Source organism: Gorilla gorilla, chromosome 9 (genome assembly GCF_029281585.2).
Source record: "Gorilla gorilla gorilla isolate KB3781 chromosome 9, NHGRI_mGorGor1-v2.1_pri, whole genome shotgun sequence".
Taxonomy (NCBI): domain Eukaryota; kingdom Metazoa; phylum Chordata; class Mammalia; order Primates; family Hominidae; genus Gorilla; species Gorilla gorilla.
Window position 1 is genome coordinate 10,834,673 of NC_073233.2, and position 16,285 is coordinate 10,850,957.

At 39.9% G+C, this 16,285-nt stretch overlaps 1 protein-coding gene across 1 annotated transcript; it reads left to right on the forward strand.

Moving 5' to 3' along the window:
* Positions 1 to 3,596: 3,596 nt before the first annotated feature.
* On the forward strand, positions 3,597 to 14,657 carry OR52K1 (olfactory receptor family 52 subfamily K member 1). Its single transcript, XM_063710783.1, has 3 exons — positions 3,597 to 3,740; positions 3,777 to 4,164; positions 10,133 to 14,657. Exons 2-3 carry the CDS (start codon positions 4,152 to 4,154, stop codon positions 11,023 to 11,025), a joined length of 906 nt encoding a protein of 301 aa, XP_063566853.1. The 5' UTR covers positions 3,597 to 3,740; positions 3,777 to 4,151; the 3' UTR covers positions 11,026 to 14,657.
* The last annotated feature ends 1,628 nt before the right edge of the window (positions 14,658 to 16,285 follow it).

A 16,285-nucleotide genomic window follows, 5' to 3' on the forward strand; every position in this document is an offset into this window, starting at 1 on the left:
TAATACAACAGGTGTCCATATAAGAAAAGACACAAGGAGAAGATAATGTCCAAGCCAAGGAGAGAGGCCTCAAAAGGAATCAACCATGCCACACCTTAACTTGAACGTCTAGCTTCCAGAATTGAGAAAATAGGTTTCTGTATTGAAACCATCCAGTCTGTGGTATTTTGTTATTACAGCCTAGAAAATGAGTATATTTTCATACATCATCTTCCACAAATGCATTCTTGTACTTCATTTTTTGTGACCCCTTTCATTGTTTCCTCAGAGACTACTGTTTAGGAAGTATCTCTATCTCTCTCTATATTAGTTATCTTTGAAACAATCTCCAAGCATTTGTCAGGTGTGGTGTAGAAGGTTGGAAGCTGTGCAGGAGACAAGAGTATTGCAAGAACCTACACTCTTGCTTCTCCTTATATTCCATCACTGCTCCCATGAATCCCTCAGACACAAAGACAAATGCCTCATGTAGTCAACACCTCTTGATTATTTTGTCTGAGAATAGTTGGGGCAGGTGGGCAGCTAAAAAATAAACACTAAGTTGTAACCACATATAAACAAACATAGAAAAGAGCATGAATTTTAAAAGCTATTTCCAACAAGAGAAATCTTATTTTCCCATTGACTTATACGGGGAATAACATCATCCTTAAGGTCATATCTATCCCCAGTGAAGAAATAATTTTATTCCCAGAACAAGTCCAGTAGTATAAGGATCCCATAGACAGGTAATATATCAACATAACATTAGCACAGCCAGGATTAGTCACAAATAGTCAAAGGAAAATTACCTTCTCTATGAGCTCATTTGAGTTTAGCACACAATCAAAACATGAATAAGAAATACGAGTAGCCTACAGGCACATATAATTTTATACCCATATAGATGAGTATATAGATTAGGATAAAGGAAACTTGATGCAGTTATCTAGGCCTAGATGCAATACTTCTAATCACTCAAAAACTAGGTCATCCCAACATTCCAAGCTAGGACACAGAGGTGCACATCATCCTTAAAGTAGGATCAATGCTTGAGTATAGGATCCTGTTCTGCCTAGCAACCCTTACAACACCTTCCCACCTACGTGTTCCTCAAGCAAGGAGTCTTGGTGTTATCTTTGATTTCTTTTTCTCTCACAGCCTAGAGCTACTTTTTCAGGAATTCCCACTGGCACTTAAAAAATAGATATAAAATCTGATATATCTGATTTCTCTCCATATATATGATTAACACATTGATTTGGAAACACCATCTTCTCTCTGGATGCCTACAATAGCATCTGTATTCCTTTCTCTGCTTTCATCCTCATCATCTTGTGCTTTTCCCATTAAGTCAGAAGCAATATCTAAAAAACACATGTCAAATTAATGTCAATTCACTGCTCAACCTTGGCTTTTATTCTGAGAGAAATTATGAACCTTTGCAAAGTGAAATCCTTACATGGCTGATATGGTTTGGCTCTGTGTCCACACCCAAATCTCATCTCGAATTGTAATCCCCACATGTCAGAAGAGGGGACCTGGTAAGAGGTGATAGGATCATGGGGGCAGATTTCCCCCTTGATGTTCTGTTTAAAAGCGTATGGCCCCGCCCCCATTCCCTTTTTCCTGCTCCGCTGTGTAAGACCTGCTTGCTTCCCCTTCATCTTCTGCCATGACTAAGTTTCCTGAGGCCTCCCAGCCATGCTTCTGTACAGCCTGCAGGAACTGTGAGTCAGTCAAACCTCTTTTCTCCATAAAAGTACCCAGTCTCAGGTAGTTTTTCATAGCAGTGTGAGAACAGACTGATACAAAGGCCTACAATGTTCTGTGTGATCACAGCTAACTTGAAAAAAAAAAAAAAAAAAAAAAAGCAAGCAGCACCCAGGTATGGGTAGGGGCACATTATATTCACAGGATCAACAATAAGACTGATATTAATAGATACTTGACTTCAAAAAAAGCAAGTGAAGGCAGAATACAATTAATATACTAAAGTGGATGAAAGAAGAATTGCCCATTTAAAAACCTATTCAAATTGAAATAGAATTTTAGACAGAGGCCCAGGACGTGAGTCATCTTTCACAAACAAAGATGACTAAGATAATTTTACAAATGAGCAAAAGTTGATGGAATGTGTCACTATATGGCCTGTAATAAAAGCAAAAATAAAAGTAGTTTTTCATGCAGAAAAAAAATGATCCAGATGGAAACATGAAAAAACTGGAGGGAATGAAGAACACCAAAACAAAGATGCATATGAATGTAAAAGAATCTAGATTTTACAAAAGAAAAGATAGGGTGGGCAGGATGTCAATGAATTAAACAGTCGAAGTGTTCCAATATTCCAGCAGTTATCTGCAGCATGGTTTGAGCCAATGGCCCCACTGCCCACTCCCCCACTCCATGTGCTTCTTATCCTGCTCCTATGATGTCAGGATTACCCATTCAGAATGGAGTTGGGGGCAAATTAAGGTGCTTTGTTCACAAAAACCCTGTCTATTCTATCTGGCTCTTGTCTGGCTTTTATCTGGCTTTTGCCATATTAGGTTTTGGTGAGGTGCTTTTCATACAGGCTGTATCCCCTTGGCCTAGCTGTACATTGTTAATTTAGGCTGCAACTTTAAATGTACTATGTAGGAATTCCACTTTATCCCAGCATCCCAAAAGATCAGACTTATCATGGAGGAAGGCTGAGTCCACACCCTTGAGGGCCAACTATTACAGAAGGGGAAGTTAGTTCCAGGGTACCTGTGTGGGAAGGGAGTGAGTATGACTGAGTTACAGCGTTCTGAGATTGCTTTTAAAAATTATGGGGAATTAGGGTAGACAAAATCCGTGGAGAACTCTAGTGAAAAGCATCTTCTCAGGTCCTTGAAAAATAGCACACATTAAGTCAGCTGTAGGTAGAAAGATCACCCTTTATCATTTATAGATGATTGGTAATTTCCTAATTATTAATAAGGAATCACATTCATAGTGGCCTCTTGTTTATCTACTTAGATCCTCCTATCCTTGTGAGTTAGAAAATATTGTAAAAGTTATCTCTACCTTAGAGATAAGAAAAATAGATCAGGGATCAGACAGGTGCCAGATCAAGGTCACGAGCTGGTTATTAATGCATATCTCAGGCCAATATGAAATATGAATGCAAAATAAAATGCCTAATGGATGACCTTGGCCTGGTCAGGCTGGACTCCCTGCCCTTTCAAGTCACTTCTGACAGGAGTTGCCTGCAGTGTATATTTTCTGATGAGGCTGGCTTTCTTTGAAGACACTGTAAGGATAAAGAGTAAGGAGAGGCACAGCAAACACCAAGACACAAGCCAGCTCCACCTGAAAGTCTCACAGCCTCTGGCAAGTAGGGAATGACCCCTGGTAGGCACAACTCAGTGCCACTAGCTGGGGAGGAGGCATGGGTTGTAGGAAACAAGGATACAGTCCTTGGGTCAGGGGAAGTCCCCTTGCATCAACCCAGAGAGAAAAGGCCAGAGATGTCTCTGAGGACTCTGCTCAAGTGCAGCAGTTTCTGCTTCCACAGCCTTCTGGGAGAAGGGCAGAGGTTGGTGAGGATTAAAGCCAGCTGCTCGCTTCCCAGCTTCCTCCTTCTAAGACTCCTTAGACTGAAAGAGGAAGGCAGCACTGGTGCTGCATGAAGCTAATGAAAAGGGCCCAGGATTGTAAGTCAGACTGAGGACTGTGGATAGAGCTGCAACTTAGGGAAATAGAAAACAAGTGATGTTATTGGGGTGAGCAGGAAGGTGGCAGTGAGCAGGAAGGTGGGAGTGAGCAGGAAGGTGGGAGTGAGCTGGAAGGTGGGGGCACTGTCAATTTCTTCCCATAGCCAGTCCTGATCTTAGGCATCAGCTCTCCAACCCTGTTATTGCTTCTACTCTGGTCCTTCAATAGAGGGAACAGAAGTCTTGATAGTCCCACCCAACTGTTTGGTACACAAACTCCAGATGCTCTCCCCACCACAGAGGATGCCTGCTTCCGTCCTATGCCAAACACTGTGGGCCATCTCCAAGAAGTCTTAGTTGATTATTCCAGTTTGGATCTGTCACTTCTCACCTCCTGTCATTGCTTTTTCTAACCCCTGGCAAATGCCCCCATCCCAGTTAAAGGGCTTCTGCATTAGTCAAGAGGAAGAAAATGAGGCCTGAACTAGAAAGATGGCAGGGAAAGGTAAGAAATACGTTATCTTTGAGGTTCTTCTACCAGAAGCAGTCTTGAAGTATCTTGATTATGTGATTATCCTTCCTTGTCTGGTTCTAAGTTTTTCAGATACGTCATTCTGATATCCTTTTAAGATAAAGGTATAGGCAACCAAATAGATTCAGTATTAATTGAGTCCATTCTGGGTACAGAGGCCTTTTTTAAGGAGAAATAGAAGATAAATCCTTTGAGCATGGACATCTTAGTTCTGAAAACAGTGAACAGTCTGGACAAAACTTGCACTACAGAAGAGGTCTTAGTTTCTGGATATTAGGGGAAGAAGACTGGCTCCATTCACACTCCTACTCAGAGCACATCTTTCTGAGGAGTTGATTTTAGATGAACTTCAAAGGAAGTAAGATTTATGAACTGTTAGACACCCTGTCTTTTCAGGAAGAAATCTGATAGAAGAGATGCCTTTTTTTTTCTTGTATGAAGATGGGTAGACAGCTCACAGGGTAGTTAGTGATGTTTAAACGTTGAATGGAGGAATCTAGGGGGACATGGAGACTCAAAGTAAAACATGTGGGTTTTGTGGAAAATACATATTGAGATAAGGTAAAGGTGCAGCAGGTTTGTGGGATTATTTCACAGTATTTTAGAAGAGTTTCTTAGACGCCAGGCATGTTTCTAGGTACTGATATGTACTTGAAAATAAAAATGTCTGTTGTCATAAGGGCTTGTTCCTGACAAAAATGCACAAACATTATGAATATTTAAAATAGTATTTTCCATTAAGAAGAGAATTTTATTCTGATGCAGGTAACAAAGTATTGTAATTGGGATGCTTAGAACCTCCATTCTGGATGCATTTTAAATGAGAAGATAACCCAAATTCTGAGCTTAAATCACGTGAGGGGAGTAGTGTTCTGAGAAATATGTCTTCCAGTAATCTAGCAGTCTGTTTTATTTAGTGAAATGTTCCACACCTATGTATGTTAGAGGCTGGGTTTACAGAAGGAAAATAGGTAGAGTTTCTTAACTCCAGTCCCTTCACTTCATGATATGGTGAATTGTTGAAGGATAAATATTGGAGAACAAAGTGGAACTTTGTGTACTTGTTAGGATTCTTCTGTAGCAGTAGTTGCTGAGAGATGCCGTGGCTTGAACAAGGGTGATGGTGTTGGAAGGGTGGAAGTGTTGGAAACGCAATGGGCAACATGGAGATTTACTATGTAGGATGATCCAGTGTGCTTGCTGATGATTAAATATGATGCAGGAAGAAAAGAGAAGAATCCAGGATGACTTGATTCTAGGTTGAGCAACTGGTTGGGCAGGATGTTACGTTCTGAGATATGGGCAGCACAAGAAGAGAAGTAGTCATGATTTCTGCCTCAGGCATGGCAGGTTTGACATATCTGTGAGGAAGATATGTGGGGATATCGAGTATGGAGTTGGATATCCTAGTATGGAGCTTACAAGGAATGTAAGGTATGTAAATTTGTGTTTGTTTCAGGATATGTTTATATTCTCAATGGTCAACAAGCAGACCACCTAGAAAGATGCAATATTCAAGGTCTTTTCAGTAGCAGTATTCTCTTTTTTCGTCTAAGTTTCAAGTTTTCCCCTACTACTGGATAATTTCCTTCGGCTAAAGACAAGATACTTCTGTTCTAAAACACACACACACACACACACACACACACACACACACACACACACACACACACACACACACACACAGTTGACTTCGCTTTCCATTTTAGCCAGTGCCCTATTTACTTGCTGTCCTTTGCTTCCAAATTCCTCAAAAAAGTTAGCCATGTTAACAAACTTCAATTCCCCTCTTATCTATTCTAACTCAGTCAAGTCAGGCTTTGCCTGTCTCTATTCTAGCAAAATTGCTTTTATCAAGGTATCCAATCCTCTTGTGCAATTCTAAACACAAGGCCAATTGTGTTTTCAAGTTCTTTGACTCATCAGTAGCATTTTACATGGTAATAATCCACTTGTTAGTAAACTATATTCTATATACTAAGATAGTACGTTATTTGGGAATGTTTCTATCTTAATAGTTTCCACTGTCAGTTTCCCTTGCGAATATCTCAGTGTGCTCCAACTCCTCTCCCATCCATTCTTTTTTTTTTGAGACTGAGTCTGGCTCTGTCGCCCAGGCTGGAGTGCAGTGGCGCAATCTCAGCTCACTGCAAGCTCCGCCTCCCGGGTTCTCCCATCCATTCTTAATGTTGGGATTCAGTTCTGGGTTCTCTAGTTCTCTTTTCTGTGAACATTTACTATCTGGGTGATCTCAAACAGTTTCGTGGCTTTAAATATGATTTATTTTCTATACGTATTACCATATTCACTTGAATTTCTGATATCTCAAACTCACCATGTTCAAAAATTGAAGTCTTGAGCTCCTCCTTTCATGCTTTCCCCATCTCAGTTGGGAGCAGCTCCTATCAGTGGTTTATGCCAAAAATCAGGGTGTCATCTTCGACTCCCTGTTGTCTCACTTCCTATATCTAACCTGTCAAAAATGCCACTGACACATTTTAAAAATACATCCCCAATCCTATTACTTTCCACTACATACACTGCCTACCTTGATTCTGAGCCAATGTTCTCCCTTCCTTGGATTCCTGCAATAGTCTCCAGGTACTTTCCCCCAATCCTACCCTTCCCTCTTTGTGCTATTCTCCATCATAGATGCCAGGGAAAACTTTAAAAGTATAAGTCACATACATCTCCTCTCTGCTGAAAACAATGTCCTTGATTCTGAGAGAAATGGGGAACTTTTGCAAAGTCCACAAAGGCCTATGGGGCCCTGTGTGATTTGGCCCCACTGTTCTGACCTGATTCTCCTGCTCATTTGCTTCATCCTACCTGTGCTGGCTGCCTGCTGATATTTGAATAACAGGTGTTTTTATGTCTTGGGGCATTTTCTCTGGCTGTTCCATTTTCTTAGACTGTTCCTTTCCCCTGGGTGACTCCTATATTCCAAATCTATTATGGTCTTCTCATGTCCTGTCATCTCCCCTTTTTGTTGTAGGCATTGTTGTGGGAACCATTCGAGTGCAGGTGTAGGTTGATAGCACCTTACTCAGCTGTATCCCACCCCACAGTTTCTCTGCTTTATTGCATGGGCACCTCAGATATCTCATTGTGTTATTCTGGTACATGTATGGACCTGAAAATGCAAGGAAATCTATACTCCTTGGGTCATCCTTGACCTATGGGGTGTGGAAGCCAGTGGATAAAAGTTCCCCTCTTCTGTGTCTAGAGTGGACAATTCTTTGGTTCCTTCTCTATGGTTCTTCATGTGGAACTGGATTATCCATCTCAGTAAGGCAACTTTGGATCCATATTCTCTTTCCTGTTCCACTCCTTCATCCTATTCTTGTTCACTGTGTAATTGTTCTGTATATACCACTGGCATGAAACTTTAGTTTGGCATTTAAGGAAGTGAAGCTAAGTATTTCCTCACCTCATTCAATTTTTCTCAAATTTTCTAATAAGGTGTATAATGAGCTTTTTATTTCAAATTTCAACTTCTCCTGCTCCCTATCATGAAATGCCTATCATAACTGCCCTATTCCTTGGTTTTTAAATCACAACAATGAAACTTTGTATAATATGTAATTTAATCATGATGTCCTTTTATTATCCTTCTCCAAACTTTAGCAAACTTATTCTACTAAGGGATCCATCTGTTTTGTTCATAAATTTTTCCTTAACCTCTTCAGTAAAAATGTTTAAATAGTTGTCATTAAATTTAGTTAATATATTTTCTGAATGACATGGATATAAAGTTTGAAAAGATGCTTGAGAACTGTAGAAATGTAATACTTACATTTAGGGCAGAAGCAGGAGAAGGAAGTGAGACACTCTGGAGCTGGGAAACGGGAATATGGTGGTACACGAGAAAAGTGAGTTTTAAGCAGGAGAGTGGTCAATTCAGATAAAAGTTGCTCAGAGGTCCAGTTGCATGAAGCCAGGTAAGTGATAAGGGCACCATCATCATGGAGGTCATTGATTGTCACAGTAAAAGGAATTTTTGGTTTGTGATGGGAATAAAATCCAGATTGATATGTTTCAAAACCAATTATCCTTGAGAGAGTTGAGATTGTAGATCTTTCTACATGTTTCGCTGTAAAGAAAAGCAGAGGTTTGAATAAAGGGAGGAGGATTTAATGTCACGGTAGATTAATCAACATAAATAATTTTTTAAAAAGTAACAGTTCTACAGAAGAGAAATATAAATGACAAAGCTCTGCACACTAAGGAATTATACAAAATGATTTTATACATAATCACACTTAACCTCCCTATACCCCTCAGATAAAGGTAGTTCAGTGCTATTTCCCATTAACAGAGAAGGAAACAAACTAGTACATAAGTGATTTGTGCAAGGTCTACCGCTAGAATATGTGGCAGTCATGATTTCAGCCAATAACTTTAGATTCTAAACATTTTCCAAATCTTATGGAAGGAAGTTAGTTTTCAGTTTGGTTATGCTGGATGCAGGTTGCATATAGGGCATCTAGATGGAAACAATAAGCCTAGTTACTTAGGACATGGGAATCGGTAGAAAGAAGGACTCAGATATGGCTGTCTGACACTATTAGCTATAATATCTTAGAGCAATTATTATATTTCCCAACAGTTTCTTTCTGAAAAAGAGACCCAGTTTTTGTTTTCAATATTTACTTTCTTCTGTGACTACTAAGTGTTTGAAGTGCATTATCTCATTTAATCCTCAAAAGAATCTCATTAAGTGGATCCTATATTTTATATTTTGTATAAATATATTTTATACAAACATATATTTTATAATTTTATAATTATGTTATAAATATATATAATATATAAATATATATAAATATAAATGTTTATAAATATATGTTATAATTTTATAATATTCTTGGTAAAAACTGGGTAACTCTAGTGTTTAAGGATCTGAAAAAAGAACAATGACCAGAACAAGATAAAAAGGTGAAAAATTGTTAACAAGAAGGATATTTGGAAGTCATAAGTCAGTCTTGCTAAAGATGAGAGCAAATTCTCCTGAGACAAAAAGAAGGAACTGAAGACAGGTGGAGGGGGAGTCACATGCACAGGGAGTTTAACATGAGTTTCAGTGGAAAACCAAAACAGGACCTTTCATTTTCTCAGTATGCTTGCAGCATGGCTGTATTTACAGAGACCTGTGAATACTGAGAAGATGTGAAAGTTGTACTGTAGAGCAGTGGTCTTAAACAGAAATTTCTGCAATGATGGAAATATTCTTGGTAGTCACTAGTCACATGTGGCTATTGAGCACGTGAAAAGTATTTTGTATAAATGTGAAATTTATTAAGTATAAATTTAGGTTTACATAGTGACATGGCTAGTAGCAACCATATCAAAGTAGTTTTAGGGAAAATATGCAGATTGTGTGATTAATTTGGGCATTAGAAACCAATGGGTTTGATTTATACATGGACTCAACTCAGATTTCAGGAGAGAAAATTGGCTCTTGCATTTGGGAATTTAGCTTAACTGAAAGGTAGAATGGTACCAATGTATGTGCTAAAGAAATGAATTGATTTAAACATATTTTCACTTCTTTTTTCAAGGTATTCATGACATCACCAAGAACACAGAAAACACTACATATACTCCATTCCTTTATGAAAGTTGTCTTAGAATATTAAATATCCATAGAATTGATATCCCATCTACTCAATGAGATTCAAATTTCTTTGAGGGTAGAAAATATGGATTATGCTTCTCCATGTCTATGAAGGCTGCTAGGTTATTTTGTTTAATGTCTAGCAATGGAAACAAGAGGTAATCTTTGCAGGTGGGATAGCACAGGTTGAACTCTAATCATATATACTGTAGAAGGTATATTTAGAAGGTGAAGAAGCCCTGTAAAAATTGACAAGGAGATTTCCAGGAGCCATGCTTCCCTCTAATATCACCTCAACACATCCAGCTGTCTTTTTGTTGGTAGGAATTCCTGGTTTGGAACACCTGCATGCCTGGATCTCCATCCCCTTCTGCTTTGCTTATACTCTGGCCCTGCTAGGCAACTGTACCCTTCTCTTCATTATCCGGGCTGATGCAGCCCTCCATGAACCCATGTACCTCTTTCTGGCCATGTTGGCAACCACTGACTTGGTCCTTTCTTCTGCAACGCTGCCCAAAATGCTTGCCATATTCTGGTTCAGGGATCAGGAGATCAACTTCTTTGCCTGTCTGGTCCAGATGTTCTTCCTTCACTCCTTCTCCATCATGGAGTCAGCAGTGCTGCTGGCCATGGCCTTTGACCGCTATGTGGCCATCTGCAAGCCATTGCACTACATGACGGTCCTGACTGGGTCCCTCATCACCAGGATTGGCATGGCTGCTGTGGCCCGGGCTGTGACACTAATGACTCCACTCCCCTTCCTGCTGAGACGCTTCCACTACTGCCGAGGCCCAGTGATTGCCCATTGCTACTGTGAACACATGGCTGTGGTAAGGCTGGCGTGTGGGGACACTAGCTTCAACAATATCTATGGCATTGCTGTGGCCATGTTCATTGTGGTGTTGGACCTGCTCTTTGCTATCCTGTCTTATGTCTTCATCCTCCAGGCAGTTCTCCAGCTTGCCTCTCAGGAGGCCCGCTACAAGGCATTTGGGACATGTGTGTCTCACATAGGTGCCATCCTGTCCACCTACACTCCAGTAGTCATCTCTTCAGTCATGCACCATGTAGCCCGCCATGCTGCCCCTCATGTCCACATACTCCTTGCTATTTTCTATCTCCTTTTCCCACCCATGGTCAGTCCTATCATATATGGAGTCAAGACCAAGCAGATTCATGATTACATGCTCAGTCTATTCCAGAGAAAGAACATGTAGATGGATAGTTCTCTTTTTTTATCCCACTTGCCAAGTAATGAGAATGCTGGATTGGGGTTGAGAGGAATAATCTAAATAGGAAAATTGCAGAGTGTCTTTGGCAATTCTCTAGTATGACAAGGAAAATGAGGTTTCATTCCTCACAGATCTACGAGTCAGGTCAAACCAGGAGTGCACCTATAGTCTGGTCTGATAGTAGAGGTTTGACCTTCCCATTGTCATAGACTCATCACATGGCTAAGGAAGACAAACCTCTCAAAGTGGTATTGTAATCTAGGTGAAAGACAGTAGGAATATTGGCTGAGATTGGCCCAAACAGCTGAGTCACCCAAACAGGTGACTTCTTTATCCAGGTATGAGTGAGGAAATGTACCACAAATTTTGTGACCCCAAAACCAATATTCCTTTTAGTACTGAAATTACCCCCATGTCTTTTCTGACAAGTACCCTCCACCCTTTGCCACTCTTTATAGCCTACTATCTCCCATTTCTACAGTTAGACAGCTCCATTTATAAGTAGATCTATTTCTTCCATTTAGTCAATTCCTCTTTTACTTCCTTGCTGATAGACATGGCCAATTCCTTTAGTGAACATTTATCAAAAGAGTCCTCCGATGTTCCTTTTTATCAATTTATATCATGTATCTAGCTTTTCACTGCATGTCTTTTGCCTCCAAAATACTTGGTAATATTTATTAAATGAACGGATAGAAGAGCTGAATACCATCTTTGAACTATGAACCATGAAAACAGAAATAACACCCTTCCCTCTTGAAGCTGAGATTTCTGAAAATAAGAAAATACAATACTGTCACACACTGCATAATGAAGTTTTGGTCAGTGATGGATCACCTATATGATGGTGATTGCATAACATTATAGTACCATATATTTACTGTATGTTTTTTAACTTTTAAGTTACATGTTTGTTATCTAGGTGAAGCCATGTTATGGGGGGTTTTGTTGTACAGATTATTTCATCACCCAAGTATTAAGCCTACTATTCATTAGCTATTTTTCTGTTTCAATACACAAATACTTACTGTGTTACAATTGCCTACAATATTGGGTTTGTAGCCTAGGAGCAACAGGCTATACCATATAGCTTAGGTGTATAGCAAGCGATACCATCTAGGTTTGTGTAAATACACTCTATGATGTTCACAGGTTGATAAAATCACCTGAGGACACATTTCTCAGAATGTATCCCCATCATTAAGCAATGCATGACTAGTTAGACATGATTGTAGCTGTGGTAGACTGTATTACTGTCCACCAATATTTAGTCTCCTGTCCTTCTATCATGGGTAGGGTATTTCCTTCACGCCACGAATTTTAAACTTTGCTGTATGACTTGATTTGGCCAATGAAATTTGAGTAGCCCTGAAATGTACTTCGAGAATCAGAAAGTTTATTAAAAAAAAAAACAGATGCTAGTGAGGTTGTGGAGAAAAGGAAACACTTATATACTGCTGGTAGGAGTGTAAATTATTTCACCCATTATGGAAAGCAGTGGGTGATTCCTCAAAGACCTAAAAACAGAAATATCATTTGACTGAGTGATCCTTTAGTGGGTATGTACCCAAAGGAACCTAAGTTGTTCTACCATAAAGATAACATGTATGTGTACATTCACTGCAGCACTATTCACAATAGCAAAGACACGGAATCAACCTAAATGCCTATCAACAGTTGACTGGATAAAGAAAATGTGATACATATGCACCATGGAATACTATGCAGCCATCAAAAAGAATAAGATCATGTCCTTTGCAGGAACATGGATGGAGCTAGAGGCCATTATTCTTTGCAAACTAAAAGGGGAATAGAAAAATAAAATACCACATGTTCTCACTTATAAGTGGGAACTAAACAATGAGAACACATGGACACAAAGAGGAGCAAGAGACACTGGGGCCTATTTAAGGTAGGAGGGAGAGGATCAGGAAAAATAACTATCAGGTACTATGCCTAGTACCTAGGTGATTAAAGAACTTGTACAACAAACTCCCGTGACACAAGTTTATTTATATAACACACCTGCACATGTACCTCTAACCTAAAATAAAGGTTAAAAAGGTCACTATGATATTGGTGCAAAGATCGAATGGAAAGGAACAGAAAGACAAGAAGTTGCCTGGTCCATATAGACACGTGTTATTGCAGAGGTGTGTGATACATATGCACCATGGAATACTATACAGCCATCAAAAAGAATAAGACCACGTCCTTTGTGGGAACATGGATGGAGCTAGAGGCCATTATTCTTTGCAAATTAAAGTGTGCATTAACTTTCCTCCTTTCTTTCCCCTCTGCTGCAAAACCCAGCAAAGTTCCAGTTAGAGGTTGTGACAAAGCCAAAGTCCACCCACAATGAGTAAGAAGCGTAAATGAGAAATTGTGTTTGAGCTGCTAAAAAAAAATTAAACTTTAAAATATGGCTGGAAGGCTTATCTTTCATTCTTTCCCTCTGCCAGAAGAATAAGCATATCACAGCCTAGACTCATGATGAAGATCCATGGAGCAGATGTGAATCTGACTCACTGCCTGGAGCATAGTCATAACTGACCCACAGTGTTCATATAACATGAACAAGGATGATTTTGTTGTTTTTGTAGTGAACCACTGAAATTTGGGAGTTGTTTCACAGCCTTACCCAAGGAGCACCAATTGCTGGAGTTGTGAGTTCTATCTTGCATTTCAGCTCATGACAGCTCAAGACTGAATATTTAAAGAAAATAGTCTTCTTATAGCATATTATAAAATTATTTCACTTATCTCTTCTTTTGTCTTTCAAACTCTCATAATGAACACTTCTTCAGTCAGTTCTACAAAAAGAAGCTCCCATACATACTTTTGCATGATCTACTTATACTGTAGGGACCAGCCCTACAGGGTCTGTGAGTTTTTCTCCTTGTGTGCAGAGATGAGAGATCATAGAAATAAAGACAAAAGATAAAGAGAAGAAAAGACAGCTGGGCCTGGGGGACCACTACCACCAAGATGCAGAGAACGGTAGTGGCCCCGAATGCCTGGCTGCACTGTTATTTATTGGATACAAGGCAAAAGGGGCAGGGTGAAGAGTGTGAGTCATCTCCAATGGTTGATAAGGTCACATAAGTCACGTGTCCACCGGACAGGGGGCCCCTTCCCTGTTTGGCAGCCAAGAAGGAGAGAGAGAGAGGACAACTTACACCATTATTTCTTGTATGCATTTCAAAGACTTTTAGTACTTTCACTTATTCTGCTACTGCTATCTAGAAGGCAGAGCCAGGTGTACAGGGTGGAACGTGAAAGTGAAACAGGAGCGTGACTGCTGAAGCACAGCATCACAGGGATGCTGGATGCTGTGGCCTCCAGATGGCTGTGGGTGGGCCTGACTAATGTCAGGCCTTCCACAAGAGGTGGTGAAACAGAGTCTTCTCTAACTCCCCCAGGGAAAGGGAGACTCCCTTTCCGGGTCTGTTAGTAACGGGTGTCTTCCCTAGGAACTGACTACTACTAGACCACAGTCCACTAGGTAATGGGTGCCTTCCCAGGCACTGGCATTACCGCTAGACCAAGGAGCCCTCTAGTGGCCCTGTCCGGGCATGACAGAGGGCTCACACTTGTCTTCTGGTCACTTCTCACCGTGCCCCTTTAGCTCTTATCTCTGTATGGCCTGGTTTTTCCTAGGTTATAATTGTAGAGCAAGGATTATTATAATATTGGAATAGAGTAATGCTACAAGCTGATGATTAATATTCATATATCATCATATCTATAATCTATTTCTAGTATAACTATTCTTATTTTATATGTTTTCTTTATCACACTGGAACAACTTGTGCCCTCAGTCTCTTGTCTTGGCACCTGGGTGGCTTGCCACCCACATCTCCCCCCTTTTTATTAACTAGGATCACCATCACCATCATTGCTTGTCATTGACTTCGGACTTTTCTTCAGACTCTTTGGAGGCATCTGCAGGCTAAAAGTAGACAACGCAAGCATGCCAATATTAATAATGCCGGGGACAACAATGATCCTCCAAGGGGTTTGATCCATTTAAAGGGATTAAGATCAGATAATCCTTTAGTTATTGTTTCAAAAATGTCTGAGCCAGGAACAGTGGTTAAATGAGCCTGAGAGGCCTCAAAAATTTGTTCCTAAGTTTTGAAATATCTAAGGTTAAGTTATCATCCCAGGCTTTTAAATGTCTTGAGACCTTTTCCCAGCTATGTTGATCTTTATTATAAGCATAAGGCGTTATGCAGTAATCAGAAGTATTCCAATCATGCTGTAATTGCATACAGCATTCCAAATTCATAACTATCTCCCAGCCATATTACACTTTGGCAGAGATCATTAATTTGATTAGAATTCTGACTCAAGTTGATCAGAAATTAGCTAGAGTCTGGAGGAGTTTTCCTGCCATGCTTCAACATATTGAGCGGTTTGAACAGAATTGTGGGTCGCAACTCCAGTGGTTGCCGCTGTTGCAGTAACCAAAATTAGACCTGCAATGACTGCAATAAGAGTAAAAATGAATCTCTTAGTTCTTTTGAGGATACCTTTAAGAACTTCATTGACTATGTGTATAAAGGGGGAAGACTCCCATGGATGATGTAAAGAAACTGGTATTCATACCCCCTCCCCAGCCCTTACCAAGAGAATACTTGTTCTGGGATTAAAAGTAGCATCAATGCACGTGAGCAGCTTACAGTTATCACATTCTATAGTTTGTGTATTGGGAATGATAATTGTATTTCCAACCAACAGCATATGAGGGGGTTTGACACATCTCATGATAGGTATCACCCGTTTAGACATCAAGGTGATGTTGAATGTGGGTGTCTTGGTATTAGTAGGAAAGAGTTGATAGGTAGTGTTCCATATCCTTATTCCTGTCATGGCTGCAGCTAATTTCCATAATTCAGGATGTTCTGGGGTAACAATTGGATGAATCATTTTTGGTCTAGGAGGAATGATGCCTGTGTACATCAATTTAAATGGGTAAGGAGCTACCCATTCCCTCAACCTGTAGGACTGCCATCCGTCCTCTACATATTCTAACAAATAAACTCTGAGCATGTCATATTTTGGCTGGAGCAATTCCGCCAATAATAAATACCCTCTTGGAGCCCAGTCAATAACAACAACTGTAGGTAGAGTTTGGAACACTACGGGCTTTGAAGCATTGCAATCATTCCATACAATTGAATTTACTAAAAAAGGTCCCTTTGTAGGTTTATTGGAGCAGTCTGGCAGTCCTTTTGTTATT